The sequence below is a fragment of the Eurytemora carolleeae genome, unplaced genomic scaffold (assembly GCF_000591075.1).
Source record: "Eurytemora carolleeae unplaced genomic scaffold, Eaff_2.0 scaffold961, whole genome shotgun sequence".
NCBI classification, from domain to species: domain Eukaryota; kingdom Metazoa; phylum Arthropoda; class Copepoda; order Calanoida; family Temoridae; genus Eurytemora; species Eurytemora carolleeae.
The window spans coordinates 32,256-57,803 of NW_019396851.1; the positions used below are offsets into that span (position 1 = coordinate 32,256).

At 34.1% G+C, this 25,548-nt stretch overlaps 2 protein-coding genes and 1 long non-coding RNA gene across 8 annotated transcripts; all 3 read right to left on the reverse strand.

Annotated features, from left to right (window-relative positions):
- Positions 1–7,799: 7,799 nt before the first annotated feature.
- LOC111709399 (zinc finger protein 711) lies at positions 7,800–16,612 on the reverse strand. Of its 4 annotated transcripts, none has more exons than XM_023483052.1 (3): positions 16,482–16,567; positions 14,602–15,819; positions 12,182–13,917 (listed from the first exon to the last, which is right to left on the reverse strand). In XM_023483052.1, exons 2-3 carry the CDS (start codon positions 14,720–14,722, stop codon positions 12,662–12,664), a joined length of 1,377 nt encoding a protein of 458 aa, XP_023338820.1. In that variant the 5' UTR covers positions 14,723–15,819; positions 16,482–16,567; the 3' UTR covers positions 12,182–12,661. The 4 variants fall into 4 exon arrangements, with proteins under 4 accessions (XP_023338822.1, XP_023338821.1, XP_023338820.1 ...); XM_023483051.1 differs by having other exon boundaries at positions 14,596–15,819; XM_023483054.1 differs by lacking the exons at positions 12,182–13,917; positions 14,602–15,819 and adding an exon at positions 7,800–9,080 and having other exon boundaries at positions 16,482–16,612.
- Positions 16,604–20,855, reverse strand: LOC111709397 (zinc finger protein 431). Of its 2 annotated transcripts, XR_002766852.1 has the most exons (3): positions 20,445–20,855; positions 18,221–19,607; positions 16,604–16,736 (listed from the first exon to the last, which is right to left on the reverse strand). XR_002766852.1 is itself a non-coding variant. In XM_023483050.1 (2 exons), the coding sequence occupies exons 1-2, from the start codon at positions 20,563–20,565 to the stop codon at positions 18,343–18,345; spliced, it is 1,386 nt and encodes a 461-aa protein (XP_023338818.1). In that variant the 5' UTR covers positions 20,566–20,855; the 3' UTR covers positions 18,090–18,342. The 2 variants fall into 2 exon arrangements, 1 of the variants encoding a protein (XP_023338818.1); XM_023483050.1 differs by lacking the exon at positions 16,604–16,736 and having other exon boundaries at positions 18,090–19,607.
- Positions 20,856–22,019: 1,164 nt separating this feature from the next.
- LOC111709400 (uncharacterized) lies at positions 22,020–24,720 on the reverse strand. 2 transcript variants are annotated; one of them, XR_002766854.1, is made up of 4 exons: positions 24,386–24,720; positions 22,836–23,013; positions 22,392–22,685; positions 22,020–22,243 (listed from the first exon to the last, which is right to left on the reverse strand). It is a non-coding gene; the product is annotated as an uncharacterized LOC111709400 (long non-coding RNA). The 2 variants fall into 2 exon arrangements; XR_002766853.1 differs by having other exon boundaries at positions 22,020–22,685; positions 24,386–24,716.
- Between the last annotated feature and the right edge of the window lie 828 nt (positions 24,721–25,548).

Sequence of the window (25,548 nt, forward strand, 5' to 3'; positions counted from 1 at the left end):
GGTCCCTAGAGGACGCTAATCTTGTCCCAAGAGGACGCAACTCTTGCCCCAAGAGGACGCAACTCTTGTCCCGGGTAGACACAACTCTTGTCCCAAGAGGAAACAAATTTTTATCACTAGAGAATACAAATTTTATCCCAAGAGGACACAACTCTTGTCCTTAGAGGACACAGTTTGCTCCTGAGGAGTTTCTTTTGGAAATAATTTCCTTTTTTCTTGTCCCGATAGGGAAAAATTTTTTCTTTCTTATCCAAAAAGGATATTGTCGAATTTTTCTAGGGGACTCTCCTGTTAGAAATACTTACTTTTACTTAGTGTGGTTTTGTCCCAAGAGGACTCTGATTAGGTTTCCATTAATCCTGAGCCACGTTTTTTCTTCACTTTAACGCAAGCAAACGGTTTTTTTTTTAAAGCCTCTTTTTCAAATACTTTTTCTTTAGTTCCCTTTGTGCCAGTGACGACAAAAGGCTCCACTAAATATGGACCTGCTGGCCTTTTCTCTTGTGCGTCTTTCTCTCACTGCACTGACAACCAGAGCTTGGCCTCATCTTTATGCACCCTAGCAAACCATTCTGTCACCAAACACACCTGGTCTAGCTATGCAACGGCAGAGAGAATGCTAAATAAGTGCTTTGAAGACCTAAACAAGCCAGTTTCGTTTCCTTTATCCCAAGCTGATCTAATAACGTTTATTGCATGGCTAAATGAGAGAAACCTCAGTGCAAGCACCATGAATTCTTATCTATCTGGCATTAGACTGGTTCACCTAACAAAGGGCCTAGAGGCCCCCACTCTGCGCACAGAATTAGTCAACCAACTTCTCGCTGGGAAAAAGAACTTAGACCACGATGTGGTCAAATCCTACCCAACTCGCTTGCCAGTCACCCCAACTATTCTCAGGCTTCTCAAACTGGCTATCAGCAAGGACGACCTGCCCAGGCATGATGCCAGACTTTTTTGGTTTCTATGCACTCTAGCCTTTCACGGCTCTCTCCACATGGGTGAAATACTGGCCAAGAGCCCAAACAACTTCGAACCAAAATACACTTTTCTAAATTCTGACCTTAGCATCAAAACATCAAGTGTGAACGGTCAACCTGTTAAGTTTCTCATAGTATCACTAAAATCTACCAAAACTGCTCCAACTAGTGATACAGTTTTGGATGTTTTTCCAACTAATAGTGACCTATGTCCAGTCAGAGCTTTCTTCAAATGGCACACACTTGAAACCACAATTTCTCATATGCCAGTTTTCAGGAAACTATCTGGCAAATTAATTACTCAACGAGAATTTAATTGTCTACTTAAAAAGTGGCTTGGAGACTGCTTAGACTTTTCAAGCACATCTGTAACAGGACACTCCTTCAGGGCCGGTATCCCTTCAATTCTTAGCTCCCTGGGATTTCCAGATGAAGACCTCATGGCCGTCGGCAGATGGTCCAGCAGAGCTTTTCTTTGCTATACCAAATTGCCCAGAACCAACAGATTGGCCATGGCAAAGGCTCTCGGCAACCTTAACCTCTAGTATTAGACATGTTTTATGACATTGTTAAGTAATTATATCACCCACAGAGACATATCTATCGTTTCTTTTTCTTTTTCGCTCGTTATTGAATCTTTTCATATAGTTTTGACTAAATTAGTATATATATCTAGCGTTTGTATTCCTTTTTTGCTCGTTATTGAATTTTTTCATAACTTTTTGACTATATTAGCATACTATTTCAGTATCTTCACATGATGACAGCGACTCCAATGGAGCCACCGTGCTCTCAACGGACGGTCTGAACCCAGCTGACCTGCGCACGCAACTCGCCAATGAGCTCGGTAATTACTTAAGAAGATTTTTCCAGTAGCATAAAACAAATTTCGCTTCTTCACAAGTAATCGCAAAATTTTTAGAGTTTAAACATTACTAAATTTTTAAATTTTTCTCCCTACTTGAGAAATTTTATTTCCACGTTTTTAACCCTTGCTAATACTAACCTATTTAGGCAGGTTAGTCAGGCCCCTACCCAATGTGACCAGACAACAAATGAGTTTGCAACCAACTGGCGCACTGCGTAACACAACTTTCTCGCAAAATGCTAACACCCTGCGAGGTCCAGGCAACGCACAGCCCGTCTCTTCAAACACCAGTCAAACCATCAACCATGATGGAATCCTTACGACCACAGCACTAGAAACCCAGTCACAGACACACAAGAGGTATTGCTCATTTCTACACATCTATATTAAATAAATCTCAGTTGCGTTTTATTACATAACTACACTATAGATTTATATTCAACTAAAATAATTTTTTAAACCTTTTGAAAGGGAAAAATTTCTTTTTTGCAATACCAATTTCGTTCATGCACTACACTGCCTTAACTTGATTAATCCTAAATTCTCAATGAGAACATTACGATTAAATTAACTGGAAAATATCAAATGATTAATCCTAATTCCATGTCAGGAGTTCCAGGAAGTCCAGTAAATCTAAGTCAAACAAGCACAAAAAAAAAAAGAGGAAGAATAGATCATCCTCCTCATCCTCCAGCGACTCATCAACATCTTCTTCAAGCTCAAACAGTTCCGATGAAGACGACGAAGGGAGCAATTGGTCACTCTTACACTCGGTTTGGCCTGTTGAGAAGAGACCTGCCGGACTCCAAAACAAGGCAAAGTTCAATTCCATGCCTATGGAGCAATTGCTGAGTATTGCCAAGTTCGAACAAGATAACTTGAAGTCTGTAGAAGGCGACCTCTCCGCCAGTTTCTCTCGTGACAAGAAGCCCCGGTCAAAGAAATTTAAAGCAGACAAGGACAATGGGTTTAAAAAGCTACACCCAGCTCGTTTTGAGCAATACCCTTTGGGCGACATCAAGTCTTGGTACAAAAAAGTTCCCAGGATCAGGTCTCATCAGTTCAAAAGTCTGCCACTTCAGTTCAGTGGCTCTCACAACAAGGTGACTTTGAAAACTATCCAAGCCATGCATGATAGAACCAAGATCCTCACCTTTAAAATGTTCCACGCTGGCAACATCAATGTCGGTTCCAAGCCCATTCAAAAGGTTGAAAAAAGAGATGAGAGCGGAATTTATTCTTCTCTGGACTATTGCTGGGAATCTCCGTCCAGCCTATCCCAGGTGTCAGATGCTCTGTTGAACTACTCTGTCATCCTGCTCCATTTATGGCCATATGACCAAACGGGACTAATTTTACAACGTCTGGTTAACAAATATAACTATTTCAGCTGTGCTGCTACTCTTACTGAGCGGGTCAACCTAGTTGCAACTTTCTTCAACACAGTGCTCAGGGAGAACGCCGCCAGGGCCGGCAGGAAAGAAGTTATCATGTCGTTTCAAGAGCAGGAGGACGCCCTCAAGAACGTCTTAACTGCGGCAGGCCTTTCAAACTCCGTACCAACTGGCCGAATTCCCAGGATAGACAATGTTAAACCTAAATACAAGCTAGGGCCGAGCTCAACCTTCACTCCTTCCGCTAACCTTGGTCTATCTAACAGAAACAAAGTCGTGCTGGTCGGTGGTCACCCAATTTGCTTCAACTTTAACAATGGTTCCTGCAGGAACGCAGGTTCCCCAGTCGGCTGTAAAGACGCCAGGAACAAGGATTACGTCCACCAATGCAACAAATGGGATTCCGCCAAGAATGCCTACTGCCTAGCTCGCCACCCCAGAGTCAAACACTGACTGAGTTCCTTATTATTTTTTAATTATTTGTGGCTGGAATCGAGCACTATTCGGAATCAATTTTCTTCCTATTTTTAACGGTTATGATCATTAAAATTTAATAACTGTTAACAATAATGGTTTTTATTGGATATAAATTCCTTGGGATCATTTCATATTCAATTGGCTTAAATTTTAAAATAGTAACAGTTTTTCATTTGAAAATTTTTCTTGGATAAAATATTCTAAATCCAACCTGATCTTTATAAAAATTTTCATATAAATTGGTTTTTTAACACTTCTCGATATATCTTCTCTTGCCTTAATTTTTTCTTAATATGTTTATGTTTATATATAGATGATACATTCATAATTCAATAAACATTTTTATTTTTACCTGTTCGTGAATTTATTTTCAACTTTCACAATCGTGCATGCAACCTTTATTACTTCATAGACCTCACTTGTGTTCAAAAATTTATAACTCTTTATTAAACATTTTAGATTCATGTTTGGAAAGGTTATCGAACATTTTTAATTAAGTAAATTGGTGGAAATTTGGAACAATCTCAGTCAATAATGGCGGTTTTAAATGTTGAACCATTTGCTTTCCACCTTCCTTTAAATAAAAAAAAAACATCTTGTCGTTAAATTTTTATCACATTGTTGCAATCAAAACTATATACTTGAAGTTATCGGAATCTTAAATTTAGTGAACACTTCGTCTCTCTCTAATTATACTTAAATTAGATATCTCACTCCTTCATGTTTAAATTTTATATGCATCTTCAGACTACCTGCTGTAGTGGCAACGTATTTACATTGATCGCAAGGATATTTCACTCCTCCATGTTTAGTTTTAATATGTCTCCTCAGATTACTTGTGTCAGTTGCAGCAAATATACACTGGCCACAGGGATATCTTACTCCTCCATGTTTACTTTTGATATGCATCTTCAGTAAACCGGATTTAGTTGCCACATAATTACTGAGATATATTTTTTCTCTTTTTTCTCTTAGCTTACTCATTTTAAGACTCTGTTGATCAAAGAAAAGGGGATCTACGTCAATCTCGAAATTATCACCTGAAAAATTCCAAAAAGAGAATTAATGAAATAGTAACCTCAAGTACAGTGGTAGGCGATAATATCAATATAATTACGACGACTTTTTTAAAAGTAATTAACAAGTAATTAAAGAGAAGCTTTTTTAATTGACAGCTTCTCTTTGTTTCCATGTATTTGTGTATCCATGCTATTAAAAATATTGATAAATTATATTGATATTATATTAATATAATCGCCTACCACCGTATCACAAAGTTGATCTGGAATTTTTAATAAAATCTTAAAATTGAAAGGACTGTCATTGTAATTTCAAGTGACTCTGCAATCTGCATTTAAACTTAGGGTCATGTCTGATTCACAACAGTACCCATAAAACCTTAATCTGATCTAGAATGTGGAAGATAATATTGTGCTTTAAAACTTCTGCATTGTTTCTAAAGAAAGAAATGCGCAAGTTTGTAGAGAACCGACAAATTGAAATAATCAGTTTTTGGAAACAAAACTTTGAATATCTAATAAATTATAGATCAAACAAGATACCGTTTTGAATCTGAAATATCATTCTATCAATTGAGAGTCACTTGAAACTACATCTACAGTCCCTTTAATTAGTGAATAAACTATCCTAGTTTTATATAAAAACTTGGTAAATGTTGACTTTAAGTCTTTGATAATATTTCTTCAGCTCATTTCCCGATAACTAAACTCTTTGTAAATAATAAATAAAAGATTTATTAGTCTTCCTCTAATAATACAAGATTCTTGTCAGCAGAAATATAAACAAATATCAATTGTGGAAGAGACAGGGTGGGGTTAGTTAATAAAAATATACAGAAATCCGTAATAAAAATACTGAATTCAGGAATTATGAAATTGTTGATAAAAAACTGATTTTTAAGACCATAGACGAACAATTTGGCCGAATTTAAAAAAAATCAGAATTTTTGCCGTATATCAAACAATTTTGAAAATTTGTGCGGCAATGGTATTTAAGTTTATAGGCTTGAAATTCTAAAAAAAAACTTTAAAAATCGACCTATTTTAATAAATATATATATAAATAATAAATATCTTTAAAATGTTAAACAATACCTTGATTTTCTGTACTTTCCTCTTTTACATCTTCTCCCACTACATACACAGTACATGTATCCTCTACAGTAGAGATTTCTTCTTTAATGGTAACTTTATCTTCTTCCATAATTTCTGCCATTCTCTCTGGAATATGTACAATACATGTTGTAATTCAAAGCAAAATAGGCTTTGAATTAAATTGAATAAAAAGCTGGAACTGCAAACAATTATTTACACTGATTAAAATTCACTCTTTTTTATCTATATATTTAGCTTGTATCTAATAAATGTCAAAACAGCTACAAATGTTTGGTGGGACCTCACATGACCCCATGGGAAGGTTTAGGATGCTTAGAATATTAAAAATGTGTGTCCAAAATTTTTGATTTTCGTAAGAATAGAAAAATAAATTTTGAAATCCGCGAACTTATTTTTCTATGAGACCTGGGTGAGCCGTTACCATTAACTGCGGCCTATAACTTTAAACATTTCTTGGGAAGATATTTGGAGAAATATTTCTACAGAAAACTTAGTGTCTAAAATTTTTTAATTTCGTAAGAATAAAAAAAAATTTTAAAAAAATTATTTTTCTATGGTTTTTTATTTTACTAAGAGAAAATGCTCGCTGCTAGAGCAACAATTAGAAGTTGAAAAAGGAGATGGGCGTGAAGCTCCCTCAAAGCCTGTAAGTATTATATACATTTAAGTAAATACGGGCTGACAATAATCTTCAGAACACTAAGAAAATTCTTATTTCTTTAGACAAAATGCTGCCTTTCGGTGTGAGATTTATTTTTATTTTATGAAAACCTACACCCACAACTCTTCCTACCCACAAATGATGTCATATGTGTGCAAGCATATCCTAGATTAAATACTTGATTGAATCGCACACCAAAATGCGACATTTTATTTTCAAAATGATATTATATTTCAGTATTACGGACATTCTGGTTCGCGTTCTCATGATTCCCTTTAACATGAGTTTCCAGAAAGTCTTCGGATTGGATCTGAACACTCTGAATGTGAATCTTTAAAGCATGAGTTTGAATTGTAGATTAATCACATTGGCTACAAAGATATCTATTTTATTCCTTATCTCCCTGGTATAATTGGGGACGTTCCCACTGGAAAAAATTGGGGTGTAACAACAGTTACAAATAATTGAAGATAAAGTAAATTTTTATATAGAGATTAATAGAAAGGAAAAGCCAGAATGCACCTTCCCCTCCACCCCTGTCCAGAGTTATGAATGTAAAATGACCAAAATATATTAAAAATGTTTTCTTCTCGCAATTTATTAATTATTTTAAAGTAAAGATAACTTTTATCTCTTTTATCCCTCAGCCTGCATGCCTGATTTTTGCCTTGAGAAATCACAAATAAAATAGTTTGTTATTTAAAAACAAAATTATGGATATCTTATTTATAATTGGTCAATCGGACCTTTAAGGGTACTCTATCAATTAAGGATCACTTGAAATTATGTTTAACAGTCCCTTTAATTTGTGAATAAACCATCCCAATAACAAGGTTAGCTTACTAATGCATGGGGAATAAATTCTTTAAAATACCTTGATATAGGTATCAAGAGATCTGTATTAGGGGTCCATATAATTTCATTCAATACGATCCCAAATGTTAATTGATTGATGTATTGATATAAATAAAATATGTTTTTATTGTAAACAATTGGAAGTATGATGTCAAGTTGTAGAAAAAATCCACATTGCAGACTTTGTATACTGCAAGGGAGTGTTTATTTTTCTGTATATCATAATTTATCTTAGATATTGATTACTGATATTTACAAATTTTAAAACCCCAAATGCAGTACACATTTCTAAAGTACATAAATAAATAAAAAAATCCGACTTTTGATGTGCAATTTAATTTATTCATGCAATAAAAAAACCTACACCCACTTTTCCTCAGACCCAAAAATGATCTCAGCTATGCAAGCATATTCATGATGAAACGCACATTAAGATATAAAATTTTATTTTCAAAACGATATTGTATTAAATTTTAATGTACCATGAACATGTTGTTTGGTTTTCTCATGTTTCCTTTTAACATGAGTTTCCAGATCTGAATGTGAATCTTTAAAGCATTTAAATTGTATATTAATCACATTGGCTACAAAGATATTTATCTATTCCTAATCTTCCTGGTATAAATTTGGAGACGTCTCCCCTGGAATGATCAAAATAAATAATAAAACAGAAAATTTGAAGTTTACAATGCAAACTACTTCTTAATTAATGTTTCCTTTTTTGATGTGCTTTTAAGTGACAGGATTGGGTGGCAAGGTATTCACACTGATCGCAGGGATATCTTACTCCTTCGTGACTAGATTCAATGTGTAACTTAAGATTTCTTGTTGTAGTGGCACTGTATTCGCATTGATCGCAAGAATAGCTCACTCCTTCATGTTTAGATTCAATGTGTAACTTCAGACATCGTACTTCAGTAGCAACGTATTCACACTGATCGCAAGGATATCTCACTCCTTCATGTTTAGATTTAATGTGTTTCTTCAGATCACATGCTTGAGTGGCAGCGTATTCACAATGAGAACAGGGATATCTCACTCCTTCATGTTTACTTTTAATTGGTCTTGTCAGACTACTTGGTTCAGTGGCAGCATATTCACAATGAAAACAAGGATATCTCACTCCTTTATGTTTATTTTCAATATGTAATTTAAGATTTCTTAGTGTAGTGGCAGCGAATTCACACTGATCACATGAATATCTCACCCTTTCATGTTTGTTCTCAATATGTATCTTCAGACAACTTGCTGCAGTGGCAGCGTATTCACATTGATCGCAAGGATATCTCACTCCTTCATGTTCACTTTTAATATGTCTTGTCAGACTACTTGGTTGAGTGGCAGCGTATTCACAATGAGAACAAGGATATCTCACTCCTACATGTTTAGATTCAATATGTCTCTTCAAACGACTTGCTGTAGTAGCAGTGTGATCACATTGGTCACATTGATATCTTACTCCTTCATGTTTACTTTTGATATGTCTTGTCAGACTACTTGGTTGAGTGGCAGCGTATTCACAATGAGAACAAGAATATCTCACTCCTTCATGTTTAGATTTAATATGTCTCTTCAAATGACCGGATATAGATGCCACATAATCACATTTTCCACAGGGATAAATTTTATCTCTTTTATCTGTCAGCTTCCTCTTTTTTAGTCTCTTTTGTTCAGAGAACAGGGTATCTTCTTCAATCTTGACAATTTCACCTAAAAAAATCAAAAAGAGAATTAATAAAATATTAAACTAACCTAAAGTATCTCATATGGTTTAAAATTTTAAAATAATATTTGTAAATAAAGTTAATTGTGATAACAGCTTTTAGATTTATGAGCCCGAAGTTCTAAAAAAAAGGCAAAAATCGATCATCCTAAAAAAAATATATATATAAAATGTTTACAAATACCTTGATTTTCTGTACTTTCCTCTTTAACATCTTCTCCCACTACATACACAGTACATGAATCCTCTACAATAGAGATTTCTTCTTTAGTAGTAACTTTATCTTCTTCCATAAGTTCGGCCATTCTTTCTGAAATATGTACATTGTACAATACATGTTATATTTCAAAGAAAAATAAATGAATATCCTTGATTAAATCGCACACCAAAATGCGACATTTTATTTTCAAAATGATATTATATTTCAGTATCACGGTCATTCTGGTTCGCCTTCTCATGTTTCCCTTTAACATGAGTTTCCAGACAGTCTTCGGATTGGATCTGAACACTCTGAATGTAAATCTTTAAAATCGAATTGGATCTGAATGTGAATCTTTAAAGCATGAGTTTTAATTGTAGATTAATCACATATAATAAAAAGATATTTATTTTATTCCTTATCTCCCTGGTATAGTTGGGGACGTTCCCCCTGAAAAAAATTGGGGTGCAACAACAGTTACAAATAATTGAAGATAAAGTAAATTTTCAGAGATTAATGAAAAGAAGACACCTAAATGCACCCTCCCTTAAGCCCCTGGCAGATCCAGGGTTATGAGTGTAAAATGACCAAAATACATTTAAAAATGTTTTCTTCTCGCAATTTATTAATGATTTTTAAACATTTCGGCGTTAGGTTTGAATAACTTATTAACATTTGGTCAAAACAATGAGAAAACAAGAAAATTTGAAGTTTACAGTGCAAAGTACTTCTTAATTAAAATGTTTCCTTTTTTGATGTGTTTTTAAATGACAGGATTGAGTGGCCAAGTAATCACACTGAGCACAGGGATATCCCACTCCTTCATGAATATTTTTAATATGGATCTTCAGATTAACNGCATGGTTACCTTACTCCCTCATGTTTTTTTTTTAATATGTCTATTAAGAACAACCACTGCATGGAGTCCTTCGTGCTTCTTTTTAATATGAATCTTAAGAACACCTGCTTGAGTGGCAGCGTACTCACATTGGTCGCATTGATATCTCACTCCTTCGTGTTTAGATTCAATATGTTTCTTCAGATCACCTACTTGAGTGGCAGCGTACTCGCATTGATCACATGGATATCGTATTCCTTCATGTTTAGATTCAATATGTTTTTTCAGACTTCTTGTTGTAGTGGCAGTGTGATCACATTGGTCGCATGGATATCTCACTCCTTCATGTTTATTTTCAACATGTATCTTCAGCTCCCCTGCTTGAGTCGCAGCGTATTTACAATAAGAACAAGGATATCTCACTCCTTCATGTTTATTTTTAACATGTTTTTTTAGACTACTTAGATCAATACCAATAAATTCACACTGGTCACAGGGAAACATCACTCCTTCATGTTTAGATTCAATATGCCTCTTTAGATATCTGGCTGTAGTTGCCGTATACACGCATTTTAAACAAGGATATCTCAGTCCTTTATGTTTTATTTCAACATGTTTCTTTAAATTACTTGCTAGAGTAGCAGCGTATTCACAATGAGAACACGGATATCTTACTCCTTCATGTCTGGATTCAATGTGTCTTATCAAATTACTGGCTTTAGTTGCAACATAATCACAATTTTCACAGGAATAACTTTTATCTCTTGTTTCTTTCAGCTTACTTTTTTTAATTCTCTTTTGTTGAGAGAAAAGAGGATCTACTTCAATCTTGACAACTTCACCTGAAAAATTGAAAACTGAGAATTAATAAATCATCACAATTAATTAATAACGTATTAATTAACCTCAAGGATCTCAAATGACTTTGAATTTTTGATAAAATATTCTTGGGACTGCCGTTGTAATATCAAGTGACTGGTTTTTTCTTACAATTACAAGTTTTCAGAGAAATCCAAATAATCAGTTAATAAAAACAATATATAGCTATCTCTTTCATAATTGGTCAAAAAAAGCTTTTAAGGGTACCGTTTAAAATATTAAAAAAAAACAAAAATTGGCCAAGTTCCAAAATCAGTTTGGGGCCATATTTCAAAAATTTTGAAATAATGAAAACAAAAACAAATGATCAGTATTCACCGGCTCCAGGTGCTTCTTTCTTTACTAAGATTGACAAGTTTTAAAGAATATCTTTTTACTGGTCACTTTTTCGATTTTGAAATGCTGAATATAAATTGAGACAAGGCTCTTTAGATTTAAAAGCTTAAACTTCTAAATAAAAAAAATAAAATTCAATTATCCTTAAATATACATAAAATGTCTAACAATACCTTGATTTTCTGTACTTTCTTCTTTTACGTCTTCTCCCACTACTAATACAATAAAAGGATCCTCTACAGTAGAAATTTCTTCTTTGATGGTAACTTTATCTTCTTCCATAATTTCTGACATTCTTTCTGAAATATGTATCACTAAATATGTTATATGGATAAATACAGAAACAAAACCTCAAACTGCAAATAAAGATTTAAACTGATAAAAAAGACGTAAATGCAAAAAAGTGATTGTGGAACATTAAGGTTCAAGCATTTAAAAAAATTAAAATCTAAAATGCACGGAAAGGAGAAAGACTGAGGATAAACCAGTTGACTGTAAACCAGGTAATTTCACATCATTTGGAAGGTACTTGTGGGTAGAACCGGCTTGTGAGAGAAGGTTAAGCTAGACTCTGGGTAACACTGACCGTTTCTACTACAACCCCCCGCCCCATCCCCAGCGTATAGCACAATTTTCCCCATCAAACCCCTCCCCATATATGTAGATTTATAAAATGTATTTTATATATATATGTCTTAAAGCCTTACTTACTTGTATACTTGGAGAGTAGTTGATGTAGCCCCCGCTAGGGGCATTTAGCAACATCTTTTCCACACAGTCTTCTTCTGGAGATCCTGTCATATTCTCAGTTCATCAGTTCATCTCAGAAGAAGATAAATATTGAATGTATTAAATGTATTGTATATTTTCTTTTTCTGAATTAACGTATTTTTTCAGTTGAATAAATACTAATAATTTCTATATTGTTCAAAGATGTAATTTGTAAGAAAAAAATCTTATGCAAAAAAAGTAAGGATAAATTTTTTTAAAAGAAAATAAGAATGACGAGGGGAGCAAGGGAACACACTTGGGTTCTGATATGGAAAATATACAACCAGAAAAAGATTAATAAATTAAATTCTAAATTAAGAGTAACTAATTATAGAGAAGTGACAATTTAAAGAATACAATGCAGAGCCTTTCTTGATTGATATGTTGCATTCTTTGATAAGTTTTTAAATAACAGCATTTGGTGGCAATGTATTTACACTGATCACAGAGATATCTCACTCCTTCATGAGATTTTCAATATGTATCTTTAGAATACCGGCTGTAGTGGCGGCGTACTCGCATTTATCGCATTGATATCTCGCTACTTAGTGCTTACTTGCAATATGTCTCGTCAGACTACCTGCTTGAGTTGCCGCGTATTCACAATATGAACAAGAATATCTCACTCCTTTGTGTTTAGATTCAATGTGTATCTTCAGACTACCGGAAGTAGTGGCAGCGTATACACATTGATCGCAAAGATATCTCACTCCTTCATGTTTAGATTCAATGTGTAACTTCAGACGCTGTACACCCGTAGCAACATATTCACACTGATCACAGGGATACCTCACTTCTTCATGTTTATTTTCAATATGTTTCTTCAGATTACTTGGTTCAGTGGCAGTATAATCGCAATGAGAACAAGGATATCTCACGCCTTCATGTTTATTTTTAATATGTCCCTTCAGACGATTTGCTGACGTAGCAGTATATTCACATTGATGACAGAGATATCTTACTCCTTCATGTTTATTTTCAATATGATTCTTCAGATGACCTGCTGTAGTGGCAGTGTATTCACAATGAGAACAAGGATATCTCACTCCTTCATGTTTAGATTCAATATGTCTCTTCAAACGACTTGCTGTAGTGGCAGCGTGATCACATTGGTCACATTGAAATCTCACTCCTTCATGTTTAGCTTTAATATGTTTCTTTAGATTTCTTGGATCAGTAGCAGCATACATACAGTGGCCACAGGGATATCTCACTCCTTCATGCTTAGATTCAATGTGTAACTTCAGACTCTGTACACCAGTAGCAACATATTCACACTGATCGCAGGGATATCTCACTCTTTCATGTTTATTTTCAATATGATTCTTCAGATTACCTACTGTAGTGGCAGTGTATTCACAATGAGAACAAGAATATCTCACTCCTTCGTGCATAGATTTAATGTGTATCTTCAGACTACCGGAAGTAGTGGCAGCGTATTTACATTGATCGCAAGGATATCTCACTCCTTCATGTTTTGATTCAATGTGTAACTTCAAATTCCTCACACTTGTAGCAACGTATTCACACTGATTACAGGAATATCTTACTCGTTCCTGTTTATTTTTTATACGTCTCTTAAGAACACCTGCTTTAGTGGCAGCGTATTCACATTGATCGCAAGGAGTTCTCACTCCTTCATGTTTACTTCTATTATGTTTCTTAAAATTACTGGATTTTATTGCCACATTATCACAATTTACGCATGGATAACTTTCATCTCTTTTTGCTCTCAGCTTACTCTTTTTAAGGCTCTTTTGTTCAAAGAAAAGGGGATCGTCTTCAATCTTGACAACTTTACCTAAACAATCCAAAGAGAGAATTAATAAAATATTAACCTCAAGTATCTAAATGGTTTAAAATTTTTAATAATATCTGAAAAGGCCATCAATTGCTAGGCTGCACCCATCTTCTATTAAATGATGACATGACCCGCCATTTATTCTTCCATGATACAGGACCTCGGCGGAGAAACTATCAACGCATTGTAAACACTTTAACTTTGTATAAATTGTAAAACAAAACGAAAAAACTTCGTGAATTTTATTAAAAAAATCTCGTGGATTTTCAAAATTTTTATTGAAATCGAATTTTGTTGGAGGCTTATTTTTTTCATTTGATAATTCATAAACCTTCCCTTGATCAGTTCACCTCTTCTGACGTTTATTGGACACAAACAAACATCATAACAGACAGGCAAAGTATGTAGATAGACAAAACAAAAATTTCGTGGATTATCAAAAATTTCAAAACTCGAATTTTGTTAGAAGCAAATTTTTGAAAATTCTTCCATAAACCTTTCCTTTGGGTCATCCGAGGTCCCACATAAAATTTGGGCACGATCATTTCAGCCATTTTGACGTTGATTGGATACAAACAGACAAAAAGACTAGCAGAGTTTATAAATAAATGTGCCCGAATATCAAAAAAAAAGTCAAAAATCGATCATCCTAAACAAATAGATGTAGAAAATGCTTACCCATACCTTGATTATCTGTATTTTCCTCTTTCACATCTTCTTCCGCTACATACACAGTACATGTATCCTCTACTGTAGAGATTTCTTCTTTGATGGTTACTTGGTCTTCTTCCATAATTTCTGTCATTCTCTCTGAAATTTTTCAAATATGTTATACTTTTAGGGGTAAATATACTTGTAAAATAAAATGAATAAAAAATAGAACTGAAAACAAACATTTAATTAAAAAGAAGTAAACGACAAGAAGGGGTTGTTCAAGTTAAAGCATCGTATGGTAAAATGAGAAATCAGGATGTTTAAAATTAAAATCAAAAATGTGCTAAAATCAGGAGAACTTGTGGGAATAAACCAGCTGACTGCACGCTAGGTCAGGCATAGGGGCCAAGCAGAACCAAACCAGTCTGGAAGATAAGTGAAGAAAGAAGGAAGATGACCTACTTACCAGTCCTACTTACCCCTTTTCTTTCCTCGACGTATTCTGCAACAAATCCCTTACACTTGATAATTTAGCTCCCAGAGTAGATGAATTGATTAAAAATAGTTACGATATCTCTAGAGTAGATTTATTGATTGATTGAATACAGCTCTGATATCTTCACAGTGGATGGATTGATTGATTCAACTTCGGTTTCTCCAGAGTACATTGATTGATTGAATACAGCTCTCATATCTTTATAGTAGATTGATTAGTCATTGATTGGTTGAATACAGCTCCGATATCTTCACAGTGGATTGATTGATTACAACTTCGGATTCTCCAGAGCAGAACACAAGAGCTGTCTCAGATTTCAGATTAAATATTATTACAGGTAAACAAAACAATCTAAATAATAATTGTGAAAAATGTCTATTAGTCACAATACTCTGCTTGATGACAGTAGGAGTGCATATTCTTACAAGCATTTAATAGGGAACATGGGATACTGGGGAATATTTAATAAATGTAGACAAAAACTAAAGAAAAATAATCCATTCATGAGAAACATAAATTCCTAATTATTTCCCACTAGTTCCCACTATTTCCCACTAGTTCCCACTATTTCCCACTAGTTCCCCACTTGTTCCTACTAGTTCTCAATTGAAATTTGTATGTTCCCTATAGGTTCACACCTGAGCATCTTGGTTCTTGTAATATTCTTAGTTTCACCATAGATTTCCAGGCCAACAAGATATTGACCACCAAAACTAACATGTCAGGTTTTCCATTTTCGAACATATCCCGAACTTAAATAATTGTCGCGTTTTCGAGACAAACCCCACTTTCCCATTTTTAAGTATAATCCTTAATAATTCAGAACAAAACTCACTTTATAACTTACAAAATAAAATCGCTGCTATTTAGTTTAAACTACTGCCGCTTGAGCTATTGACTTTTTGAACTATTGGTCGTTTGAACTATAATTGCACGAGGTACCACGTGTAGTAGTTCAAACATAAAAGTTCAAATGAGCCAAAAATAGTTTAATTGAGCAAGAAAAAAATAAATCAAATAAGCCCAAATATAGCTCAAATGAGCAACAAAGATAGTTGAAATGAGCAAAAAAAAGTTCAAATGAGCCAAAAAAAAATAGTTCAAAAGAGCAAAAACTTGTTCAAATGAGCAAAAACATAGTTCAAGTGAGCCAATCAATGGTTGACCAATAATTGATATAATTGGTCATGTGGCCGCAGCATCCAGCTTCCTAACCTATTAAACCTATTTAAACATCTAAAATGTATATTTAATCTGATATATCAGTCTCCACTTGTGTGTCGAGAACTCTTGAAATCCTTGGTTTTCTACAATTAAAGATATGTATATATAATATGTGTAAAAGAGGTAAGTACAGAAAATCAAGGTATTGTTAAATATTTTATAGATAAATCTTTAAAATATTTAACAATACCTTGATTTTCTGTACTTTCCTCTTTTACATCTTCTCCCACTACAAATACAGTACATGTATCCTCTACAGTAGAGATTTCTTCTTTGGTAACTTTACCTTTTTCCATAATTTCTGTCATTCTCTCTGAAATATGTACACTAGATGTTATATTTAAAGTTAAATAGGCTTTGAATTAAAATAAATATATTTGCTAAAACAATGATTTACACTGATTAAAATTCACTCTTTATCTATCTATATATTTTGCTTGTCTGCCTGGGTGTTCGTCTGTTTGTATCCAAAAACGTCAATAAGGCTAAACTGATCAGGCCCAAATTTTGTGTGGGACCTTACATGACTCCAAGAAGGGTTTACGAAAGATCAAAAGTTCAAAAATTTGTCTCCATAAAAATTCGATTTTAATTTTTACTTATTTATAACGAAGGGCCTCATTTGTCCTCCAAGTGACCTTAGAAAAAACGAGTAACCCGACCCATAAGCACCCTTATTAGATAATCAGATGTGAGCCTCAGGGTAGGGGGCCTGTTAGGATCGTATACTGGTAAATACGACCTGGGTTATTAAATTATGAAAAACCACGAAAATTTTAATAAATTAGAGATGCATGTGACCACCTTACATGACACCAGGGAAGGTTTACTTATGCTTGGATTTCAAATATTTGTCTCCCAAAATTTTTTGATTTACGAAATTTTTTAAAAAATACAACAAAAAATTCGCAACTTATTTTTATATGGCTTTATAGTTTACGAATAGAAATTTTCGTTGAAAAAGGAGATTGGCGTGAAGCGCCCGGAAAGCCTAATCTAATATATTGAAGTATAAATTTTTCCTCAGTCTCACAAATGACTTCTATGTGCGCACATCCTTGATTGAATCGCACCGGCCAAAAGGCGAAATTTTTTCAAACGATTTCATATTTGTGATAACTATATCTTGGACATTTAGCTTATTTCAAAGATGTAATTTGTCAGAGAAAAATCTTCCACAAAATTGCTAAAATGATAAAACTATTATTTAAGAAAAAAAGAAAACTGAGGGAAGCAAGGGAACACAGTTGGGTTTTCCTTTTGAAAATATACAATCAGAAAAAAGATTAATATGATAAATTCTACAATAATACGTTATTTCAAATATGATACTATGGTAGAGGTAAGATGTCTCTGCTACCAGAGATATTTTACTCCTTCATGTCTACTTTCAATGTGTCTTTCCAGGTTATGTGATGCAGGAGCAGGATAAAACACTTTTAACAGGGATATTTACTCCTTCATGTCTACTTTAGATGTGTCTTTTCAGATTACTTAATTTAAAACAAAGATATTCCCAATGATTGCATGGAAACCCAGGGGTGTGTATTAGTTGAGAGACTCACATTCCCCCCCTCCCCTTTTCAGAATCATATATTTCCCCCAAATTTAGAAAAACAGGTATATTTTAAAGGTTTCCCGCGCAAACTTCAAAGAAAATTTTTAGATTTTATTAATATAATGGAGCGTTTTGGTGCCCTAATAAGGTCACTTCAAAGTCCCCCTGGATTTTTTTAAAGCATTTTTGATACTGTTTTTTTTATCTTGTTTTATTTGTGGTTTTTTTCCTTCATTCTTCCAATTTTTCCATTAAATTTTTTTCCCCTTTCTCTTCGCTTTTCCCATCCCCCTTTTTCCTTGTTTCTTCATTTTTTTCGCCAAACCCAATGAAAGCTCAAACAGAAAAATATAAACCCCTGCATACCTTACCCCTTTATGTTTATTTCAATATGAATCTTCAGAATATTTGGTCGAGTGGCAGCGTTATTACTCATTAGTGTTTAGTATCAAAATGCTTCTGTAGACGAGTTGCTGTAGGTCGCATGGATATGTCACTCTTTCATGTGTTTTTTTTTAATATGTCTATTCAGAAAAAATTCTGTTTTGGCAGCATACTCACATTGATCGCAAAAATATCTCACTCCTTTATGTTTTTTTTCAATATGTTTCTTAAGAGAACAAACTTCAGTGGAACGGTACTCACACTGATCGCAAGGATATCTTAATCCTTCATGTTTAATTTTAATATGTTTCTTTAGATTACTTGGGTGAGTTGCAGCGTACTCACATTGATCACATGGATATCTCACTCCTTCGTGTTTCACTTTTACATGTTTCATTAGATCACTTGCGTTAGTTGCAGCATACACGCATTGTAAACAAGGATATCTCACTCCTTCATGTTTACTTTCAATATGGAACTTCAGATTACCTGCTGTAGTGGCAGCATAATCACATTTGTCGCAGAGATATCTCACTTCTTCGTGTTTAGATTCAATGTGTAACTTCAGACTCCTTACCCCTGCAGCAACGTATTCACACTGATTACAGGGATATCTGACTCCTTCATGTTTAGATTCCAAATGTCTCTTCAGCCTACTTGCTGTAGTGGCAGAGTATACACATTGGTTGCATGGATATATCCCTCCTCCATGTTTAGAGTCAATATGCTTTTTAAGACAACTTGCTGTAGAGGCAGCGTATGCACATTGGTCGCATAGATATCTCACTCCTGCATGTTCACTATCTACATGTTTCTTTAGATCAATGGCGTTAATTGCAGCATACATGCATTGTAAACAAGGATACCTCACTTTGTCATGTATAGATTCAATGTGCCTCTTTAGACTACTTATTTGAGTGGCAGCGTATTCACAATGAGAACACGGATATCTCACTCCTTTATGCTTATTTTCAATATGTTTCTTCAGATCACCTGCTTGAGTGGCAGCGTACTCGCATTGATCGCATGGATATCGTATTCCTTCATGTTTAGATTCAATATGTTTCTTCAGACTTCTTGCTGTAGTTGCAGTGTGATCACATTGGTCGCATGGATATCTCAATCCTTCATGTTTATTTTCAATATGTATCTTCAGATCACCTGGCTGAGTGGCAGCGTATTCACAATGAGAACAAGGATATCTCACTCCTTCATGTTTAGATTCAATATGCCTCTTTAAATAGATGGATTTAGTTGCCACATAATCACATTTTCCACAGGGATAACTTTTATCTCTTTTTTCTCTCAGTTTACTCTTTTTAAGTCTCTTTGGTTCAGAGAAAAGGGGATCTACTTCAATCTTCACAAACTCATCTGGAAATTCAAAAAGAGAATTAATAAATATTAACCTCAAGTATGACATATCCTGAAGTTGTTGTAATTTTTAAGTGACTCTGCAATTAAACTCAGAGGTCATATCTGATGCTCAACGGAACCTTTATCTGATCTAGAATGTGGAAAATAATGTTGTGCATTACAGCTTATTCATTGTTTCTAAAGAAAAAAATGCGCAATTTTGTAGAGAATCCACAAATGAAAATTATCCGTTTTTTTAAGACAAAAATTGGATATCTAATTAATTATTGATCAAACAAAGCTTTTAAGAGAACAGTTTTGCATCAAAAATGCCAATCTATCAATTGAGAGTCCGTATATATTACGTCTACACTTAATTAATTAATAATTAAATAGAAAAGTTATATGTGCACATTATTATCATTATTTTACAAAATTGCTGGGGTTTTTCTTGTACCCAGAAATTCTACCCATCAGTACCAACCCCTCTTATATGCATCTTATTCAAACAACATTTACAAAAGACGAGTTTGTTGAAATTGTTGAAATTGCCATTCACTAATGCTTGCAAAAAATAGTTCGCATAAAACACTGAATTATCCAGAGTCGCCATAGAGTCCCGAAAAATCTCTTTTTATATATATATTAAGCATTTTGAAAATATTTACCGGCTCCAGGTACATCTTTTCATACCAAGAGCCCTATGTTATGAAGAATCGTTTTTAAACCATCCACTTTTTTATTTTAATAAATTTAAATATCAATTGCAGTAACGGTTTTTATGAGCTTGAAATTATAAAAAAGTTGAAAATTGATCATCCTTAATGAGTATATATATAAAAAGTTTAACCATACCTCGATTTTCTGTACTTTCCTCATTTACATCTTCTTTGATTTCTTTTTCGATTTCTTCTTTGATTTCTTCTTTGATTTCTTCTTTGATGGTAACTTTATCTTCTTCCATAATTTCTGCCATTCTCTCTGAAATATGTACAATACATGTTTTACTTATGAGGTAAATAGTCTAATAAAATAAAATGATTAAGATATTTGCATTGATTTAAATGAAACTAAGAATAGGTTTTTAAATGTTGAAGTACAAGCATTGTTAAGTAAGAAATTATGATTTTCAAATTAAATCCAAAAATGCGCTGAAGGAGAAAGAACTGAATGTAAGCTAAGTCAGGCCGCGTCAACTGGAAGATACTGGCCCGGAAGGATTAGGGGGAAGCAAGGGAGCCATTAACCAGTTTTACATGCCAGACCCCCCCCAGAGAAAAATCTTCCACAAAATTGCTAAAATGATAAAAATATTATTTAAGAAAAAAAGAAAACTGAGGGAAGCAAGGGAACACAGTTGGGTTTTCCTTTTGAAAATATACAATCAGAAAAAAGATTAATATGATAAATTCNGTGTGTATTTCTGAACCTACGCCCATCCGTCCTACTGCCCATCCGACCTACTAGCTGCTAGATGGACTTCTGGCTGCAGCGCCCGCCCCCTTAGCCTGGCCTGGCAGTGGCTCGCAGCCCCCTAGCCGCAGCGCTCGGCCCAGAAATTCTCTTAACCTAACCTAACCCTCAATTTACAAAAATAAACAGCTGTCGTAGATGGGATGTTCAGTAGGTCGGATGTGCAGTATAGAGAATGGACAATAGGGATGGGCCGTCGAGCGGGTCAACATTACCAAAGATAAGTTTATGCTCAGACAAAGAGTTAAAGATTACGAATGGGTCCAGAAATTTTACTTTTAAATAAGGAGTCAATACAACATTAATTGGAAAGGCCTTAAAGAAATTAATAAGGAGTTTATGTTTAGGCTCTTTGTGGCAACTGGTGAGGTTCTTCTGCGACTTCTGCTGACCCCTGGCGAGATCTGGTTAACCGGCCTAGTGGCGCAACACGCCAGGATAATTTCAGTTGCAATACAGCGAGAATAATAGCTGTATACTGTACGTCATCTCAGTTGAAGTACATTTGGAAAATTGGCTGTACACTATACAGTGAAGAGGTTTTCTCAGTTGCAGTACATTGGGAGAAGTAGCGGTACAGTGTACAACAACGGATCGTCTCAGCAGCTGAACAATGAGAATAATAGCTGTTCACTGTACAGCAAAGTAGTTGGTCATCTCAGTTGCTGTACGTTGGAAAAAACTTCTACGTTGTGGATTGAAGGAATATTTTAGTTGCTGTAAATTTCAGACTACTTGATGTACTGTGTACAAAACACGATACTTAATGCACTGAACTGTATATTTGTACAAGTCACACACAAGATTTCACATTTTCCGCTCAAAAACTCACAATTCTAAAATATTACACTGTAGAAATAAATAAATAATTAAAAATAAAAGAACTAAAAAATAATATTTCCTTTTGTTCCAATATGTATTGTAAGTATGTAAACCCTGTACAGGAATTAAGTTACGTTAAAAATATAAAATTTATTTGTAAATCTTACATTACAATGTATGATTATCAAATTTCTTTAAAAATAAATATTTATTTTTTTAAACTTTAAATTAAATTTTCATTTTTTTTCATAAATGTCAATTTCAACAAGATTAGGATGACTCAAGAAAATGACAAATAAATGACACGTAGGATAGAGTACAGTGGTAGGCGATTATATTAATACAATGAAGACGACTTTCTATTTAAAAATTGCTTTATATTAAGGTGTAGAATAGCATGGAAACACAAACAAGTTTCTCGTTGAATTCTAGTAACTTGCAACTTGAAAAAAAACTTTCAAAACTTAAATAAAAAGTCGTCTTCTTTGTATTGTTACAATTGCCTACCACTGTAGTGTAGCTATTTTCTTATAAATCTAACAATTTTCAATTTGAATAGACTTGGCTTTTAGGAGAATCAAAATTTCTGGGGGATAATTTGCCATTTCAAAAATTAACATCTTAGTTAAAACAGCTACAGGAGATAAACTGAATTAGTTTGTGAATATTTATCTTTTAAGATTTCTTAGCCTCTCATTGGTCGGATTGGAAAACTCACATTGGTTGAATTTTTCGTAAAATCTTTTAATAAGAGATTCAGTAAGACCAATAAAAATGTTGAATAGGAAGAGGATTGTTGCACTGAACATGAACATGAACATGAACATGAACATGAACATGAACATGAACATGAACATGAACATGAACATGAACATGAACATGAACATGAACATGAACATGAACATGAACATGAACATAACTCTGCCATTATGCAGTGTATGTTAAGAAGACCCATTTTGCTTCTTAGAATGATTTTCAAGCTTCTTAAGATTCTTCCTAATCCACAGTTTTATAGAGACCACTGTATTTTTTGGACAATTTAGGACTGAGCACAGTTTAATCCAGGAGGCCCGTCTTCATCATCAGAATCATCCTCTTCTTCTCCTACTTCACTGTCATCATCGGAATCCTTATCATCAAATCAAATCAGATCAAATCAGAGTTTTAGAGACATCCTTATCCTCAAAATCAAATCAAATCAAATCAAATCAAACCAAATAAAATCAAATCAAATTCAACCAAACCAAAACAAATCAAACCAAACCAAATCAAATCCTACATAATACAGTAAAAAATACAAGTGCTCAATACAGGGTACTGTAAAGTACAGAGTACAGCAAAAAAACGGCACTTAGCAACATTAAGGACACAAAAAATCTACAGAATATAGTATACATATTAATCCATAAATTTTGCCATAAAAAGTTTACTAGATATTTGCCACAAAGAGACCACTGAGAGCCAAACAAACTGTAGAGTAGGAAAATGACTTTTAGACTCAAATTATGATTTTAAAAAGTCCAATAAACATGAGATATTAAAGGGTCCGTTCACTAATTTGAGTAATTTCATTTTAAAACTAAACAGCCTTTTCGCTGTTGATTGGTATTAGTCTTACTTTTCAAAGACAACTGTGGCCGGAGAAAAAGCCGATTTTTCGTTTAGAATTCGAGCGCAAAGGTATGGTACCTGCGCAACTTTTCATTTTTCATACCGCGTTCAATTCAGCTTTTCACAGAAGCAATACAAAATTTTTAATGCGATAAAATAATGTTATTTTAGAGATAGAAAGTTAAAAAACAAAAAGTTTTTAAAAAAATTATGACATTTACAACTAACGAATGAGGTACTGCAGTTTAAATTTATATTCGAAATTTATTTTGATGCACAACATATTGATGTTTACTTCAAATAATGTCTATAAAGAGATACCATACCTTTCCGCTCGAATTCTGAACGAAAAATCGGCTTTTTATCCGGCCACAGTTGTATTTGAAAAGTAAGACTAATACCAATCAACTGCGAATAGGCTGTTTAGTTTACCCTGAAATTATCCAAATAAGTGAACGGTCCCTGTAAGGCTGAAAGTAAAACTATTCGCCTTATGACAACTTCAGAAACACTTCAATACTATTTCAAAATCATCTTCCTTCCACGGTTTTCTGGTTCTTACTTAATCTAAACTCATTAGCCGAACCCTTGGTACACAGGTACTGTACAGTGTGAATAAGGTAAAAAGTGTTTAAACACTCCTCTGTTCTCTGCTCTCGGCCTCTTGTTCATCTTAGACGCGGCGCTTCCCCCCCCCGTGCAGCTTGAGGCGCCTCTAAAAGTCTAACCAATCTTTACAGGTACAGTTGGGATGTGGCCATTTAGAAAATTGCACATTTGGGGAAAGTTGCCACTTGTGAAGTCGCCCTTAGAAATGCCTCAGGAAAAATACCCAATAAGAATTCTGACCGATCATAGTCTATTTATAAAAGAGATGGATGTGAACTAACCTCCTCCTCCTCCTCCTGCAGCTGTTGTCCTGGTTCTCCTCCCTCTCCCAGAGCTGCTGCTGCAGCTTCCCGTCGTTCTCGGTCCCCCCTCCTTAGAAGCATAGGTGGTTTCAGGGGGGATGCAATCCATTACCCCCCTGGATTATTATACAAAGTCATTCCTATGAAGGCTTTTGACCTGGTTGGTCAAGCAGGGAAGAATGGCGATGCACCCGAAGAGGCTTGCCTCAATTTCGGACATCAGTGTTCTTAGCCTTTATTTCAAGTGGCCCAAGAAAACTAAAATTATCGTAGATTGGAAAGATTTTAGATTTTGTTTTATTTAAAAAAATCCTTTTTTACTTTCAGCCTTCTTAGGTATACTTTTATTTTTAACTCTAAAAATAAACATAAAAATTTGCATGATTTAAGAAGCATTATTTTCTAAAAGATCAATAATAATAGCAGGAAATAAAAAATAATTCTCCCTTCATTAGAATAATATATATAGTTTAACCCTAAATAAGCCGTACATTTTCACTTTCTGATAATGGAATGTTGCAGATATTTAGTTTTTAAATTAAGTGATTATATGGAGCTCTTTAAAACTGTTCCCGCATATTCATGGCTATTTATTTATTTTTGCAAATACTGAGATTGTAGAGATCAGATTTGATAATATCTTAAAATACAAAAAAAAAAACGAGACGAAGGCTGAAGGACAATTGATTTAATAATCCATGTGTTGAGCAAAAAACATGGCAACTCAACCCACGTGCGTAATTACTATAAAAATAAATAATAATAATCTTCTTCTACAAGATTTACGTAAAATAGTATAGAACCCTTTGAAAAATTGTCAAGACATTTGATAAATTCTTTCGATGTATGGCTCAAGTCGGTTGTGAACATTGGCTGTTCTTATGTCATTGAGTACGTGTGGTGTACATGAGTTCTGTAGAGAGAAAGTATATGCTGCAGCGTAGAGCGTTTTGAAAATGTATTGGTGTCATGTTTGTTCTCAGTTGAATTTACAAAGAATCACTTCATGAAAGGTTAAGAGCCAGGGGACATATTTTTATCAAATAGGTATCTCCTTTTTGAAAAAATCATCCTGACACTTCTTGACTTTTAGAAAAGAGTCTTTTTTCACAGAGCCGGAGTTGTCAAGGAAAAATCAAAAA

What these genes read in the sequence shown, in the direction of transcription:
- LOC111709399 (XM_023483051.1), bottom strand. Translation starts at nt 14,722, where the DNA reads ATGACAGAAATTATGGAAGAAGACCAAGTAACCATCAAAGAAGAAATC. An exon ending in TACAGATAATCAAGGTATGG is followed by an intron (nt 13,918 to 14,595) that starts GTAAGCATTTTC and finishes TGGATTGTTTAG; the next exon opens with GTAAAGTTGTCAAGATTGAA.
- LOC111709397 (XM_023483050.1), bottom strand. Translation starts at nt 20,565, where the DNA reads ATGGCAGAAATTATGGAAGAAGATAAAGTTACCATCAAAGAAGAAATC. An exon ending in GGAAAGTACAGAAAATCGAG is followed by an intron (nt 19,608 to 20,444) that starts GTATGGTTAAAC and finishes TTGAATTTCCAG; the next exon opens with ATGAGTTTGTGAAGATTGAA.